General features: G+C 60.0%; 1 protein-coding gene across 1 annotated transcript in view; it reads left to right on the top strand.

Moving 5' to 3' along the window:
* The window catches only part of UNC13A (unc-13 homolog A), a 48,466-nt gene that overhangs the window by 13,664 nt on the left and 18,491 nt on the right, over positions 1-16,311 (top strand). Inside the window, exons 5-26 of the mRNA XM_031062200.1 lie at positions 710-739; positions 1,056-1,155; positions 1,386-1,503; positions 1,684-1,807; positions 1,968-2,041; positions 2,120-2,174; positions 2,881-2,916; positions 3,448-3,658; positions 4,102-4,218; positions 5,458-6,099; positions 7,709-7,802; positions 8,760-8,806; positions 9,885-9,963; positions 11,216-11,221; positions 11,521-11,592; positions 11,896-12,115; positions 12,647-12,874; positions 13,057-13,198; positions 13,567-13,736; positions 14,154-14,269; positions 14,373-14,536; positions 15,249-15,411. Of these exons, the coding sequence (XP_030918060.1) occupies positions 710-739; positions 1,056-1,155; positions 1,386-1,503; positions 1,684-1,807; positions 1,968-2,041; positions 2,120-2,174; positions 2,881-2,916; positions 3,448-3,658; positions 4,102-4,218; positions 5,458-6,099; positions 7,709-7,802; positions 8,760-8,806; positions 9,885-9,963; positions 11,216-11,221; positions 11,521-11,592; positions 11,896-12,115; positions 12,647-12,874; positions 13,057-13,198; positions 13,567-13,736; positions 14,154-14,269; positions 14,373-14,536; positions 15,249-15,411 (3,008 nt within the window). The remainder of the gene's footprint in view (positions 1-709; positions 740-1,055; positions 1,156-1,385; positions 1,504-1,683; positions 1,808-1,967; positions 2,042-2,119; positions 2,175-2,880; positions 2,917-3,447; positions 3,659-4,101; positions 4,219-5,457; positions 6,100-7,708; positions 7,803-8,759; positions 8,807-9,884; positions 9,964-11,215; positions 11,222-11,520; positions 11,593-11,895; positions 12,116-12,646; positions 12,875-13,056; positions 13,199-13,566; positions 13,737-14,153; positions 14,270-14,372; positions 14,537-15,248; positions 15,412-16,311) is intronic.

Below are 16,311 nucleotides of genomic sequence, written 5' to 3'. Positions count from 1 at the left end.
GTCAGCCAGAACTGGGGGGGATTCCAGTGCAGCTGAGCAGGATCGGAGGGCTCCCTGCTCCCCGCAATGGACACGATGGGAACCAGCCCCACAGTGCCCCCATGGGAGACAGGGCTGGGGTGCAGTGTGGGGAGTGTTTTGGGGCTGTATAGGATTTTGGGGGGGCATCTCCTCCACCCCTGGGGCTGCTCTGGGTCAGGGAGGGTTACAAGTCCCCGACCCATCCGGTTTCCTGCGGGAAATGTGGGTCACTGGTTTGGGAGAGCCTTAACCCTGGTCCTGCTGGGCTGGTGCCACCCAGCTGGGACTCGAGTGGGGAACAGCATCCCCCAGCCCACAGGTTTTCCTCTGGACATGGATGGTAACATCATCTGTTTCTCCAAATAAATCCCAAGTCAAAAGTGGGGGGGGGGGGGGGCCCCCCCCCCCCTCAACAGAGGAAGGCTGGTCATTTGGGGTTGCAAGCTGTCCCAGAGTAGCAGGCTTTTTGGGGGAGCATTTTCTCCCCTCTGATGCCCACCTCCATCTCATATCTGATCCCTCACCCTCACTTGCATAGGGGATCCCAGCACTTTTCCCACCTGGCAGCTGGGGGGCGTGGGGGACAACCAGGACTGGGGTCCTCCTACCCCCCTGACACCCTGTTGGGGATCCCCAGCCTTTCTCCAGGGTCTCAGCCTGATTTTCTTCCCTCCATTTGTCCCCACAGTTAAAAAGGCCAAGTATGATGGGCCCCAAGGTAAGTGAGACCCCACCTAAGGGGAGAGGGTGGGGGGCTCTTGGGCTGGTTGGGTGTGGCAGGGGCAGAGGAGGGGCTGGGGAAGGGGGTCAAGGGGACCCTTAGCTCTGGAGGCATCATTTGGCAAGCTGGGGACACACACACAAATGAGGGTGCCCTGGACGGAGCAGGGGGCTCACATCCTCCCAACCGTGGCAGATGTAGGATCCCTCCTGGGACTGGGGTGCAGAGGGGAGTGTGTGTGGGGGTGGCAGGGGGCAGTGTCGGGGAGTGGGGACACACTGGGAGTCACTTCACCCTCTGCTTGTTCCCACAGAGAAGTTTAACACCTACGTGACCCTGAAGGTGCAAAATGTCAAGAGCACGACCATCGCAGTGCGGGGCAACTTGCCCTCCTGGGAGCAGGACTTCATGTTGTGAGTGTCCAGGGGTGTGCAGGACTTCATGTTGTGAGTGTCCAGGGGTCCCCCGAGCTCCCCCATCCCTGCTGCTCCCCCCTTGCCCCCACTGCCCTGAGCTCAGATCTGAGTGGCTCACCTGAGTCCTGGGGAGGGGACAGGTAGAAGCTGGGGTGGTCCCAGGAGGCTGCTGAGACCTGAGGGGGGTTAACTTCATGGGGGTAACCCGATTCCTTTCCTGTCTCCAGTGAGATCAATCGGCTGGACTTGGGCCTGACTGTGGAGGTGTGGAACAAGGGACTCATCTGGGACACCATGGTGGGCACGGTGTGGATCCCCCTCCGGACCATCAGGCAGTCCAATGAGGTAGGAGGCAGGCACAGGCATCTCCCTGCTGAGCCCCAGGGGACATGTGCCACCCCCAGCTGTCCTTTGGGCCAGGCAGAGCCTTCCCCATCGTGCCTGGGGCCACACCCTGTGTGCTGGGGTTGTGGGGAAACGAAAGGGGGCTCTCGGAGCTCTCCTCACCCCATTTCTACCTGACAGGAGGGCCCTGGGGAATGGCTCACACTCGACTCCCAGGTCATCATGACTGACAATGAGATTTCGGGCACCAAGGATCCGACCTTCCACCGCATCCTCCTCGACACGCGCTTTGAGCTGCCGCTGGGTGGGTGCCCCATCCCCAGGCTGTGTCCTTCCTTGCCCTCAGCCCCAGGGCTGCTCATGAGCTTTGGAGCTGAGGCTGAGGGTCTGATCCTGTGGCCCCAAAAGCTTTTGAGGGCTTTTTTGGGAGGTCTGTGCACCAGCTGGGCTCTTTGCCCTCGCAGATATCCCTGAGGAGGAGGCCAGGTACTGGGCCAAGAAACTGGAGCAGCTCAACGCGATGCGGGACCAGGATGATGTGAGTGCTGCCAGGCTGGGGTGAGGGGGCAGGGGCAGTGCTGCCAGCAGGAGCCCTCACCAGCCCCTCTCTCCCCAGTATGCCTTCCAGGAGGAGCAGGAAAAGCCTCTGCCTGTGCATGGCTCACAGTGCTGTAAGTGCTGCCCTGTCCCTGCCCCGCTGTGGGACACCCACACCCTCCTTTCTCCCCACTCCTGCACCAAGGAGTTTTAAGGGGTGGGCTCCACATCTGCTTTGGGGCATTGGATCCCAACCCAAGTGGGGTTCAACCCATACCCAGTCCCCATCCCCATTCCTGTTGTCTTTCCTGTGTTTGCCAGTGTTTCTCTGCTCTCTCCCAGCTCCACAGTGGCTGAGCCTTCCTGTGGGTGGAGGGGATGCAATAGGGAGCAATGGGGCTGATGAGGACAGTTCCTCCGAGGCAAGGGGCAGCAGGCTGGTGTTGGGGGCTGCTAGATGGGGGCCCTGCAGAGGCATTTGGGGTGGCAGCTCAGTTTGTCCCAACACATGCCTCAGTTCCCCCTTCTACAACCACCCCAGGGGCATGGATTCAGTGCCTCTGTGCCCAACCCCAGGCCCCGTGCCTTGTCAGTGTCACCATGCCTAGCCATAGCATTGTCCCCAGCCTGGGTCAGTGGCACCATGCCCACACAGGCACTGTCTCCAGTCCAGTTTGGTGTTGTCATGTTCAGGCCCAGGCAGTGTCCCAGTGCCAGTGTGCCCCGTGCTGGATGCTGTCCCCAGGGCAGTGTCCCCAACCCAGTGTGCCCTCTGGGGCAATGCTGGTTCCTCCCAACCAGCTGCCTCCATCTTTATTGTCTCTGCCCCTTTCTTTGTAGGCAACTGGAATTATTTTGGCTGGGGAGAACAGCAGAGTAAGTATCCTGCCCACTCCTCTCTTCCCAGCCTGGGGGTCCCCAGCACATCCCTCTTTGCCTGGCCCAGGGCTCAGAGGACCTGGAGTTTGGGTCTAGCCTGTGGCCTTGTGCCATGACTCTGTACTGGGTGAGGACAGTGTCACCAAGTGCCCTGTCCTGGGCAGGGCTGTCCCCATGGGCTGGTGGGGACATGGCACCATGGGGCTCTGTGCCCTTGGGGTGTCCCAGTGGCAATCAGCAGCTTGAGCTTTGCCTCTGTGGTGGAACATTGGTGGGGCAGAGGGAGGGTTCCTGCCCCCATCCTCTTCCCCCTTCTGTATGTCCCGAATTCCTCCTCCACCTTCCCCTCATCCCCCCAAACCCTTCCTGTGCTGATAACATGTCAGCTCACCCCTCATCCTGCCCTGGGCCCACCTCCCCAGCACGGTCCCACAGCGGTGGGGACACAGTGGTGGCACTAAAGGGTCTGTGCAGGGTGGGGGGCAGATTTGGGCCATCCCCTGCCCCGCTCACTGTGGCCCCTTGCAGATGATGACCCCGACAGTACCGTGGATGACCGGGACAGCGACTACCGCAGTGAGACCAGCAACAGCATCCCCCCGCCCTACTACACCACGTCCCAGCCCAACGCCTCCGTGCACCAGTACCCCATGAGGCACCAGCAGCAGAGCTCCCGCGACTCCTACACCGACTCCATGCAGAGCTACGAGATGGACTACTCAGACCAGGCTCCCATCAGGTACAGTGGCCACAGCCAGCTCACCCTGGGACCGGCTCTCTCAACCTCCCCCGCAGGTGACAGAGGCCAGCAGGTCCCCAGGGTGACGCCAGGGATGGCGCTCCCAGTGCGGTGGGTGACAGAAGGAAGGATGAGGTGAGGAAGAATGGGGTGGTGCTGGCCCCATCCAAGCCTTTCCTTCTCACTGGGAAGTTTTCAAACTCTTTTGGGTCGCTGCCCTCCTCTGTCCTCACTGGCCTTGGGACCCCCCACCCCAGGCTGTCCCTGCTGGGAGCTGGGCAGTGGAGCATGGGGTGGCTGGGGACACAGATGTGGCAGAGCCCAACCCAAAGTGCCAGCCCCATCCAGGTGGACAGAGCCTCCCTGCCAGCGTCCCCACGGCAGCAGGGGGTGGCGGGTGGCGGTGGGACCTCGCTGACCATGTTCCTCTCCTCCCCTGGCAGACGCTATGGTAGTGTAGACTCTGCCGCAAACGGACGCAGCGACGCTGAGTCCGGTTCTGAGTCGAGCAGGCGGACCCCTTCCCTGGAGAGCAGGCGGTCCCTAGACCTATCGGATAGGTGGGTCCCTACCTGTGCGTGTGCCGTGTGCCGTCGCAGAGTGCTGTGCTCGGTCCTTGCAGCCATGGTGAGGCCAACACCAGTCCTGGCAAGGGCGGCCTTGTGCCACCCTCCCCGCCCCGAATCAGCCTCCTACAGGGACAGCTTTGGGGTGCTCCAGGTGTCCCCCCAGCCCCTCTTGCTGCTGCACCCCAGTTCATGGGGCGACATCCCGGCATCCTGGTCCCGCTTGCTGGCACTGCGACTGTCTGGCAGCACTGCTGCCTGTTCCTTGTTGTGTCAGCGGGTGTGGGACTGGGCCCTTGGGGACTCAAATGCCACTCCCTGTTCCTGGTTACCTGCCAGGGTGTGCCTGTCTGGGCAAAAGCTTCATGCAGTGATTTGGGATCCTGCGATGTGCCAAGAGTGCCTCTCCCAGCTCTGGCCAGGATCAGAGTGGTGTGGGGAGGTGTGGGGTTTCCAGGTGTGAGCTGTATCTCCTGCATCCCTGTGCCCCAAGTGCTCCTTCCCAAGGTACCTGGATGATGCCAGTACCCCTCCCAGCTGGGACCAGCCTGAGCCATCCCCCAGCACTCTCTTCCCTTCGGTGTTCCCTGGCTTCCCACAGCCTGGCTCAGCCACTCTGGGCTCTGCCCAGCCCAGCCCCTCACCTTTGTCCCCTCACGCACCCCCTGAGCCCTGGCTGCCAGTGCTGGAGACGTGGTGTCGGCCTCTTCCTTGGCATGTCCCTGTCCTGTCTGCATGTCTGCTTCTGTCAGCCTGTCCCCACGGAGCCACGGGGCTGCCCTGTCGCTGGCAGCCTCCCGGGCCACAGGGCCCCTGTGAGCTTCCCAGTGCAGGCAGCTGTGAGAGGAGTCGGGGGGCAGATGGGGTGGGGAAAGGAGTCTGACCTGGCAGCAAGAGCAGAGAGGGGCCCCCCAGGTAGGGATGGGGTCAAGAGGAGTGAGGGGGTTGAGGGGGTGCCCTGGGGTGGGGGTGCCTGGGAGGGCTGTGCAGAGCACGGGTGACAGATCTGTGTGTCGGGGCAGGACAGGGTGAATGGCAGCAGCAGGAGGCAGGATCTGGCTGGGGGTGCTGCTGCCCCCACCCCTGGCTGGGGTGAGCCCAGGAGACAGACACTGTCAGCCCGTCCCCATTGTCAGCCCAGGCACAGGCCGGCACCCGGCGCAGGGCCTGGGGCTCTGCCTGGGGTGCCACGGACCCACGGGAGCCCTGTCCTTGTGTCCCCTCGCCCCTCAGCCCCACAGGGAGCAGCCGCTACGCCTCGTCGGCAGAGCTGAGCCAGGGCAGCTCCCAGCTGAGCGAGGACTTCGAGAACGAGAGCCTGAGGGACTCGGAGCTGGACGAGAGGGACGGCGACTCGTACCACTCCTGCCACAGCTCCGTCAGCTACCGCAAGGACTCCCCCCGCTGGGAGGAGGAGGATGATGATGATCTCTACCTGGAGGAGGAGGAGGAAGAGTTCATTGAGGACTACAGTGAGACTGAGGAAGGCTACCCCAAGGAAGAGGAGTTGGAAGAGGAGGAGGAGGAGGAGCTGCGGGAGCAGGACACCTATGAACCCCCTGAGCATGAAACATACCCACCACCACAGAAACCCCTGCCACAGCAGCCACAGCAGCAGCAGCAGCTGCAGCAACAGGTCCTGCAGCAACAGCAACAGCAACAGCAGCAGCAACCCCAGCTGGTCCCACAGCAGAAGCCTCAGCAGCAGGAAAGGAAAGAGGAGAGGAAAGAGGAGAGGAAAGAGGAAGGGAAGGAGGAGAAGGACACCTCTGCTCCCCAGGAAGCCCCTGAGGCCGTCCAGGCCCAGCGGGCAGAGGAGGAAGTTCCCCTGCAAGAAGCAGCCCCAGAGACGGAGCCCCCAAAACCGGCTGAGAGGTAGGAGGGGAAGCTGTGGTGTCCCTGAGATGGCACTGTGCCTGCAGGCCCTGAGGATGCTCTGGAGGTGGCTCAGGAATGGTGCTGGAGCTTGGCACAGACCAGGGACCTTCTGCTGTGTCTGGAGCTTTTCCAGGTGCCTGAGCCACCGAGGTGGGGGAAGCCCACCTTGTGCCACCCAGGCAAGAGCCAGCACCCCGGGCACGCTGCCTGGGCCCAGCCACCCCCTGTGCTAAGCATGGCTCAAGGTGTTCAGGAACCTGCAGGACTGCAGGTTTATAACCTGGGACAAACATGGGGCTGGGGGAATGGGATCTCAGGGCTGTGATTCCTCTCCTCTGGCACAGGCTCTTGGCACCCTGGGTGGAGCTTGGTCAGAGGAGGAGATTTCCTTTACAGAAGTTAGTCCTCTCCCTAGGCCTGGTAGAAGCTCATCCATGGCCTCCTGTGCTGTACAAGTGAATTAATTGGTGGTCAGGTTCCTGGTGCATCATGTGACTAATTCATGTCTTGGGGACAGATTATTCAAATATCATTATTGATCGTTTCCATTTTCAGTGAGTGCCACTGCTCTGTGCAGAAGTGAACTGCTGTGATGGGCTTTTTCAGCCTTTTATTTAGTTTAAATTACACACCAGGAATGGAGAATCTCAAATTTAAACCAATGTGTGATGAGCTGTTTTTTAAAACAGTGGATATTTAGGCCCAAGACCTATCAGGAGCCTGAGGGCCTCAGGTCATGTCTGCCTGCAGTACCCACTGGGCAGGGGGCTTAGGGGTCCTGTGCTAGGATTTGGGCACTGTGGATTAGTGCTGGGGACCATGGACTGTGCTGAGAACCCCAGATTGTGTTGGGACCCCCAGATTAGTGCTGAGGGCCTCAAATTAGCGCTGATGACCCCAAATTAGCTTTTGGGACCCCAGAGTAGCACTGGGGACTGTGGATTACTGCTGGGAACCACAGGTTAATGCTGAGGATCCCAGATTAGCACAGATAGAGCCCCCAGGTCTGAGCAGGTCCATCTCCTGAGTGCCCCATGGCCTCTTCCCAGAGCAGTTCTGGGTTCCTCCCTCTGTGTTGCATCACACCAGGCTCTCCAGGAGATTGGTATGTTTGGAGCATTTCTTTGCTTATCCTCTGTGTCTTGATTTTTTAGGAGAGGAGAACAAACCCCACAACACCCAGCATGTCCAGGCAGACACTTTTCCCTGGACTTGGAATCACGGGGTAGTGGGTGCTCTTTACCCAGGGAAGTGGCCAGAGGACATTGTGCTGGGGAGATGGGGGGCAAAGGATGTTCAATTCACATGCTGGTGTCATCACCTGTCCCCTCTGTGTCACCTGGGTACTCAGGACAGGGTCTCCTGAGGGTGGGGAAGCTTCTGGCTTCTCCCCAGTGCTCTGCCCTGATTGTGGCTGCGCTTTGCAGTGGGACCTGCTGCCTTTTCAGTCCTTCCTGGTACCAAGAGGCAGTTTTGCCATGGCCACACTGTCTCAAGGCACATCAGGATCCCCCAGTTGCAGCCTCAGACCTGCTGGGGGCATGGGGGCTGCTCCCCCCTCCCTGGTGCTGTGCTGGGAGGTGACAGGGCATGTGTGTGCTTGCAGGGAGCCAGCAGAAGAGGAGGTGCAGGACCCCAAAGCACGAGCCAAAGCCAACTGGCTGAGAGCCTTCAACAAGGTCTGCATGCAGCTGCAGGAGGTGAGGACCCCCTGGCTACTGCCATGGCTCAGGGCTGGGGGCAGAGCCCCTTTCCACACCTGGGCAGCTTCCAGGGACATCCACAGACTCGGTGGTGCCAGCAATGGTGCCCAGAACCCCATTGGCACCAAGTGAGACGCCCCAGAGGGGCTGGGAGTGCTGAGGACCCCCCGTGTGTGCTGCATGCGTGTGCTGGTGCGAGACCCCCGCCCTCTCCCCTCTGTTGAGTTGACAATATTTTGTTTTGTTTTTAGACTCCATCCTCCATCTTTTCTTTTTGTTTTGGCTCTGGATTCGCTCCCCGGGGTCTCGGTCCCCCTCCCCACCGCTTCTCTTTTCAGTTGTCCACCACCATGGCCCTTGCACCCGCGTCTCCCCTTCCTGCAGGGAAGGGGTGCTGCCTGCCTGCAGGTAAGCATGTCCACCTGGAACTTCCCAGCCACGTGTGTGCCTTCCCTGTGTGTGTGTGTGTGCTCAGGGGTTGCCCATGAAGGAGGGGTAATGGGCTCTCTCTGCCCTTCTCCTCCAAAATAATCCCCTGCCTGCAGGGGTAGGTGGCACTGCTGGATGATCCCTGCACACACACCCTCTTCCCTGTGCTCTGGCTTTTCCCTGCTCTTCTTTCCAACTGCTGTGGGTTCCTGAGGACCTGCTGAGCTTTCACTCCCCCAAGCCCTGAATTTTCACACAGTGTAGCCATGCCTCCTGCTTTGCCAGCCTCATCCCCTTTGCTGAAGCCCACCCACTTGCTCACCCAGCTCAGCCTCCTGAAGAGATTTATTCCCAGTGATGGCTGTTTGCTGGGAAGAGCCCCCTTGGTTTTGGAGCACACTTTTGTCTGCCCACCCTGCTCATCCTTCCGTGCTCCCCCAGTGCTGTGAGCATTCACTGCCCTGCGGGGGCTGTCCCCACGCTGGTGGCTCTTGCTGTGCCCTGACACTGTCCCTTGTTTTCCAGGCCCGCGGGGAAGGTGATGGAGAAAAGTCCCTGTGGTTCAAAGGCGGGTGAGTACAAGGGGAAGCTGGGCACACTCTGCACCCTGGGATCTCAGCCCCCCTCCTCATTAGGATGTGATTAATGAGCTCAGCATCAATGGTCTTTTGTGGGGAAGGGTTGCCAGGCTGTGGGCATTCAGGGAGGCCAGTCTTTTGGAGCTGAATTTTGGGGCTGGTCAGTGCTTTTGGAGCAGCCAGCAGACATGGCATTGCTCTGTGACCTCAAGAGCTGCTGCTGAGGTGGAAAGCAAGGAGGTGAGTTGAGATGGGGATGAGGAGGGTGGCAACTCCTGCTTCCCTCATGGAGTGGTGTCAGGAGGAATCCAGAGCCTCACCTGGACGGGCTGGAGGTCTCAGTCCTCTCTTGCCCTCGCAGACAGCCCTGCCGTGGACCTGGGCAGAACCTGGTAGGTTGCCTGAGAACCCTCAGATCACTCCAGGGGTTTCTTTCCAGCAGGGCTGTGAGGTTCTATTCCTGCCTTGGGTTCCCTTGCAGCAAAACTTGAGGCTCCCCTGCTCAGTGCTCCCCTTTGGGGTCCCAGAGGGAGCCCCAGCTCTCCAGCCTCACACTGCAAAGCCAAAGCTGACTAAGCCAAATGGGCAGTTTTTCTCCTGGGTTTCACTTCATGGTTAAGCTCCATGTGGGGAAAAATCACAGTTTTTTACCAAAATCCCTTTCCCTTTAGTTTTTAGTCCAGTGATCCCTACCCTGGCTGGGGTGGTGGTGGGGATGGGGATCCCATGGGTGAGTCCCTGGCCACACAGGGGTTGCTTTGCAGTCATATTCACCAAGTCCTAAATATTGAGAAGAAATCCTTTCCTATGAGGGTGGTGAAGCCCTGGCACAGGTTGTTCAGAGCAGCTGGGACTGCCCCATCCCTGGAAGTACCAAGGCCAGGTTGGCAACCTGTTCTAGTGGAAGGTGTCCCTGCCCTTAGCAGGGCATGGAACGAGACGGGCTTCAAGGTCCCTTCCAGCCCAAACCATTCCGTGGTTCTCTGGAGTGCTGAGTGACCGTGGGGCAGCAGCAGGGGGCCGCTTCCTGCCTCAGTTTCCCCTTGCCCGCTGACTCTCCTCTCTCTTGCAGGCCTGGTGGTGGGCTGATCATTATAGACAGCATGCCGGACATTCGCAAGCGAAAACCCATCCCCCTAGTTAGCGATTTGGTGAGGTTCCTCCCGAGGCACGCCCCCACAGCTGCCAGCTTTGCTCCTGCTGCCCCACCGGACTGCGCCGCCCGTGCCCCGCTCCCCAGCTGCCTCTAACATGGCTTGTGTTCTCTGTTTTCTTTCCTGTGGCCTGGCTGGGCCTTCCCTGCGGCAGGGGGGGGGCTGTAAGGTTTCTGCGCTGCATTAACAGCATGCCCGACATTAAGCCTGGACGCAAATCTCTCCCTCTAGTCAGCGATCTGGTGAGCGCGGTGCGAGGGGTTAAAGAGACAGCGCCCTGGGGCTGCCAGCCAGCCCCCTGCCCCCAGCCCTGCCAAAGGGGGGCGTCCCACACTGCCCGGGGGGCTCCTGGCCCTCCCTGCAGTGGGGAGCTGGGCTCTCCCTACCCGAGGGTGCTTCTCTTTAACGGAGCTCTGGTCCCTACCCCAAGCATCAGCCTAAGGTTTCCCAGGGCTGTGTCTGGTTTCCCAGTTTTTACTGGTGCTGTATCCCTGGTCCCTTTGTGTCCCAGCTGCCGTGCCAAGCTGTCCCTGCAGCTTGGATCACACTGGTGCTGGACAGACAGACAGACCCTCCGTACCAGGGGAGGGCTGGCAATGGCTTTTCCAAGTTGCGCAGACCCTGTGCTCCTGTCCCCACTGTCCCGTGTATGGGGCTGGAGACCCCTGATGTATGAGCCCCTCATGATGGAGTCCCCTCCAGTCCCTGGGCTCTACTGCACAGGGTCACTCTGCTGGTCCCCTCCCACTCCTGATGACAAGAGACAGCAATTTTGGAAACAAAGACACCCTTGTCCCCCAGAATTAGGTGCCCTTCCCCTCCTTCCCCCTCTCTTTACACCTTGTCATCTCCACTGTGTGCCCTCCCTGGGGTGCCACCCTCCTGTTCCCAACCTGTCTCCCCACATTCCCCCACCCCCTTGCTGTCCCCAACTTGGTGCCCCACCCCAGCCCTCTTGGGCAGCTGCTGATGCTTCTGCACTGTGCTGTGTTGGTGTTTTGGGGGTGGGGGGTGATGGGGTGGGCAGTGTGTGGGGTTTGGGGGTCTGCTGCCTTTCCCTGCTGGGATTTGCAGGCTGCAACCAGTGCTGTGGTTTGGGGACACAGTGCCCCCCACCACGGACTGCTCAGTGCTGGATGAGGGGGTGTTTCCCCAATTCTCACTGGTTCTGGCAGGGAAGGGTCTCTGCTGGGAAGTGTTTGCACTAATGGCTTTTTATTCCCCCCTCGCTGGCCCTGGCTGCCCACAGGCCATGGTAAGTGCCCCCCACCCCATCTCCCCAGGGGTCTCAGACACGTGGTGAGAGGCTCTGCCCCACTGCAGCTGAACTAGGAAGGTCATAGGATGCTGAGCTGGGAATGTCATAGGCTGCTGAACTGGTTCCAGTCCCACTGCACATCAGCAGGGGCTGGGCTGTCCCCACTGCCCCCCATGCAGCCAGGGTCCTTCCCTGTCTGGGTTTGGGGTGTGTCCTGGGTGTTTCACAGCCTCTGGGGGTGTAGGAGGGAGCTCTCATGGTCTGCTGGATCTGGGAACTCTCTTTCTTTCCCACAGTCCCTGGTCCAGTCCAGGAAAGCGGGAATCACATCCGCGCTGGCCTCGAGCACCTTGAACAATGAGGAGCTGGTAGGTGCTGCGGTGGGGTGGGCTGGGGATGGTGGGGAGGGGGAAACTGAGCCTGGGGGCCAGGCCAGCAGTGGAGGTGCAGAGTCTGTGCCCCGCAAGCATCCTCTGATGATGCCTGAGCATCTGGGACGCTCATGGCAGCACCTGGGATAGAATCATGGGATCATTGGGGTTGGAAAGGACCTATAAGATCATCAAGTCTTGACTGTGAACCCAGCACCACCACCATTAAATCAATGTCCCCAAGTGCATCCTCTGCCCTGCTTCAGCGTTTCTCCCCCTCTCTCCCCTGTCCCTGTGCAGAAAAACCATGTTTACAAGAAGACCCTGCAAGCCTTAGTGTACCCCATCTCCTGCACAACGCCCCACAACTTTGAGGTGTGGACGGCCACCACACCCACGTACTGCTACGAGTGTGAGGGGCTGCTGTGGGGCATTGCCCGCCAGGGCATGCGCTGCGCCGAGTGCGGCGTCAAGTGCCACGAGAAGTGCCAGGACCTGCTCAACGCTGACTGCCTGCAGAGTAAGGACCTGGGGCCCACAGCCTTGTCCCTTCTCACCTTGCAGAGGGAGGAGGGAGCAGCCCCAGAGAGCTCCGCTCCTGACTTGGGCGTGGGAGAAGTGGTGGGCAGAGCAGACTCATCCTGGGCAGGGGGTAGAGGCCTCCAGGTTTGGATTAATTCATGCATGGAATCGTATAATCGTGGAATCGTTAAGGCTGGAAAATACCTTTAAGATTATCAGGTGCAACCATCAGCTCAGCACCCTTGTGGTCACCACTAAACAGTGTCCTCAAGTGCCACAGCCACATGTTTTTTGCACACTTGCAGGTGTGACTCCACCACTCCCTGGGCAGCCTGGCCCAGGGCTGGACAACACTTTTGGGGAAGAAGTTTCCCCTGATACCCAACATAAACCTTCCCTGGTGCAACTTGAGGCCATTTCCTCCTGTCCCTGTCCCCAGGCCCACCATGCCAACCTGTGAGATCTCTTGTCTCTCTCCTGGTCACCAGCAGCCCCCCAGCCCATCTCACCCATGCCTGTCCTCTCCCAGGAGCAGCAGAGAAGAGCTCCAAGCATGGAGCAGAGGACCGGACCCAGAACATCATCATGGTGCTCAAGGACCGCATGAAGATCCGGGAGCGCAACAAACCAGAGATATTTGAGCTGATCCAAGAGGTGTTTGGGGTCAACAAGACCACACACACACAGCAGATGAAGGCAGTCAAGCAGAGTGTCCTGGATGGCACCTCCAAATGGTCAGCCAAGATCAGCATCACAGGTAGGCAGGTTGTTAGCCTTGGGGACCGTGGGAATGTCCCCATTGCCCAACCCCTCATTCTGCCAGGCAGCTTCAGCCTGTGGGGGGACACAGGTGCCTGTTTCGGGGATCTTCGTGTGGCTGTGGCACTGACTTCTCTCCGTCTGTTCTCTCATGCTGTGCTGTGCTGTGCTGTGCTGCAGTGGTCTGTGCCCAGGGCCTGCAAGCAAAGGATAAGACAGGTTCCAGTGACCCCTATGTCACTGTCCAGGTTGGAAAGACCAAAAAAAGGACTAAAACTATCTACGGCAATCTCAACCCAGTCTGGGAGGAGAATTTCCATTTGTAAGTTCACCCCCAGTCTCCCCATTCCCCTCCCTGACCACTCGTGGTTGTGCCAGGCTGTGCTGGCTCTTGCCATGTCCCAGTAGGGTGGGGGGAGCCAGCTGGGCCTCATCCTGCCCCCATTGAGGTGCTGGGGTCCCTTGGGGTTCTGTTTTATGCCATGAGGGTGTGACTCCAGGGACTGATCCAGGCTGTGCTGGGGCTGCCTGGGTGTGGCACAGAGCCCGCCGGGAGGGGATTGGTGCCCCCGCATCTGCTCTCTTCCCCAGTTCCTGCTTTGTGCTAGTCCCTTTTGTTTAGGGAAGCAGTGATGGGGAGTAGCTGGAAAGGTTTCGCTGCTCATGCTGGGGCCTTTGTCACCTCTCCAGTGAGTGCCACAACTCCTCTGACCGCATCAAGGTCCGTGTGTGGGACGAGGATGATGACATCAAGTCCCGTGTCAAGCAGCGCTTCAAGAGGGAATCCGACGACTTCCTGGGCCAGACCATCATCGAGGTCCGGACCCTGAGTGGGGAGATGGATGTCTGGTACAACCTCGGTGAGCAGCAGAGCCTGGGACCCTGGCCCTGGGCTCAGGGGTGCCACATCCTGCTCAGCCTGGGACCCCCTGCCCTGGACTCCAAGGGGGAAGTGCTGCCAGCCATAGGCTGAAGGTTATTGCAGCAGGGTTTGCTCTTAGAAACATTTAATATCAAAATCCATCAGGATAAAGTGCTCTCCCAGAGTCATTTTCAGAACCCTCTACCCAGGAGGTTCTAGAACACCAGCCTCCTGCAGAAGGGAAACTAAGGCACAGAAATGTGGCCAAATCACACCCCAGAATGGCTGCACACCCTGCTGGGTGTCCCCTCAGCCCTGGCCCTGTGCCAGAGCACTGTGCCCCTCTTTGGGGCTGGCAGTGAGCAGGGTTGCCCCAGGGAAGCCTCACACCTTGTCCCCCTCCCTGCACCCACAGACAAGCGCACAGACAAGTCAGCAGTGTCGGGAGCCATCCGGCTGCACATCAGCGTGGAGATCAAGGGCGAGGAGAAGGTGGCTCCCTACCACGTTCAGTACACCTGCTTGCATGAGGTGAGCAGCCCAGACAGGCCCAGGGGGCACAGCCCCCTCCCCAGCAGTGCCACCCTGCCACCACCTGCCCCGGGGAGCTGACAGGACCCATTTGTACCCTCAGAACCTGTTCCACTTTGTGACGGATTTGCAAAACAACGGGGTAGTGAAGATCCCCGATGCCAAGGGGGACGATGCGTGGAAGGTTTACTTTGATGAGACAGCACAGGAGATCGTGGATGAGTTTGCCATGCGCTATGGGGTGGAGTCCATCTATCAGGCCATGACGTGAGTCCTGTGCCCCCATCTGGTTCAGAGGGGCTGCACCCATCCCCTCAGGTGGAGGGTTACTGTCCCCATCTTCCTCTTTTGCTGCCATTGGCACTCACCTCCCTGCCTTGGGTGCAGACTGGCCCCAAAACTGTGCACCCATCTTTAGCCTTCCCAACCCACTCTAGCTCAGCCTCATCTCAAGTCCTGTGTCCAGTTTGGGCTCCACAAGATCAGAAGGATCCACAGCTGTTGGAGAGTGCCCAGAGGAGGGACACAGAGCTGGGGAAGGGGCTGAGGAGCAGCTGAGGGCACTTGGCTGGTTCAGCTGGAGCCCAGGAGACTGAGGGGAGGCTCCTCGGGGGCTGCAGCTCCTCCCCAGGGCAGGCACAGGGGCAGGGGCTGAGCTCTGCTCTGGGACAGGGACAGGAGCCCAGCAAGGGCTGGAGCTGGGCCAGGCCTTGGCATGGAGCTCAGGGCAAGGTTCTGCCCCCCGAGGCTGCTGGGCACTGCCCAGGCTCCCCAGGGAATGGTGCCAAGGCTGCCAGAGCTCCAGGAGCTCCCAGGGCTGCTCAGGGTGGGGGTGTTGGGGTGGCTGTGCAGGGACAGGGGCTGAGCTGATGATCCCTGTGGGTTCCTTCCAATTTGGGATGCTCTGGGATTCAATGACTTATGCGCCCCAAACCCTGCATCCCCTCCCATGACCCTCCGCTGCCACCTCTCTCCGTAGGCATTTTGCCTGCCTCTCCTCCAAGTACATGTGCCCCGGGGTGCCGGCGGTGATGAGCACCCTGCTGGCCAACATCAACGCCTACTATGCTCACACCACGGCCTCCAGCAATGCCAACGCCTCCGACCGCTTTGCCGCCTCCAATTTCGGGGTAAGTCCCATGGTACGTAAACGCTCTTTTCTTCTTCTCTCCTTTCTTTGGGAGGGGGTGGGGGGCTCAGGAAGCAAAACGAGTTGTGCAAAACACCCCGCTCCAAACTGAAGCCAGGCAGCAGTGGGGTCAGCCCCTGCTTGCCCCAAAAGTCATCCTGCTCCTGTACTTCAGGAAGGAAAAGAGCCACCACCTTCCCAGGAGAAGGGCTAAATTTGCTCCCCTATTTATTATGGGAGCCTGAGCAAATTGGGTGGCAGTATGCCAGGAGGGGGGGCCACCTTGGTGGCAAAATCAGAAGCATGTGGCCATGACCCACCCCTGCACTTCCTGGGGTGTCTTGCACAGCCTCGTGTGCTTTGGGGGACCCCAGCCTGCTGCAAACTCAGCCGGTTGTGCCAGCACCACTGGGTGCCAAGTGGGGCGAGTTTGTGGCAGGGCCGGGTGCCCCCTGGGGACGTGGGCGAGGAGGGGCTGAGCCCTCTCCTTGGCTCCCCCAGTGCCATCCCAGGAGCAGGAAATGGTCGCTGCTGGGGTGGTGCCAGGGTCAGTGCCCAGCCCCGGGTGCAGCAAGGTGCTGGGTAGCCAGGGACACAGCCAGGGCCGAGCACAGCTCCGGATCACGCAGCTTTGGCTCCCCTCCCGTTCCTGGTGCAGGGGGGAGCGAGCTGTGCCTCTGGATCACGCAGCAGGAGGAAACCAAAACCCCGCCTTTTCTCTAACATGGAGGATTTTAAAAACTTGTCTCTTTCTCTTTTTTAGAGAGCCTAAGGTTGGGTCCTAAAGTGCCCGGCCGTGTCGCTTTAACCCCGAGTAGCCGCCGTGTCCAGTGTTAGAGTGCTGCAGCTGCTCCTGGGGTGCTGGGGACGCACGGCCCGGCCCAGGGCCCGGCTGGGCCATCCCTGCCCGCGC

This window comes from Geospiza fortis, unplaced genomic scaffold, assembly GCF_000277835.1.
Source record: "Geospiza fortis unplaced genomic scaffold, GeoFor_1.0 scaffold254, whole genome shotgun sequence".
Taxonomy (NCBI): Eukaryota; Metazoa; Chordata; class Aves; order Passeriformes; family Thraupidae; genus Geospiza; species Geospiza fortis.
The sequence above is the reverse complement of the archived record's forward strand: the minus strand, read 5'-3'. Positions and strand labels throughout refer to the sequence as shown.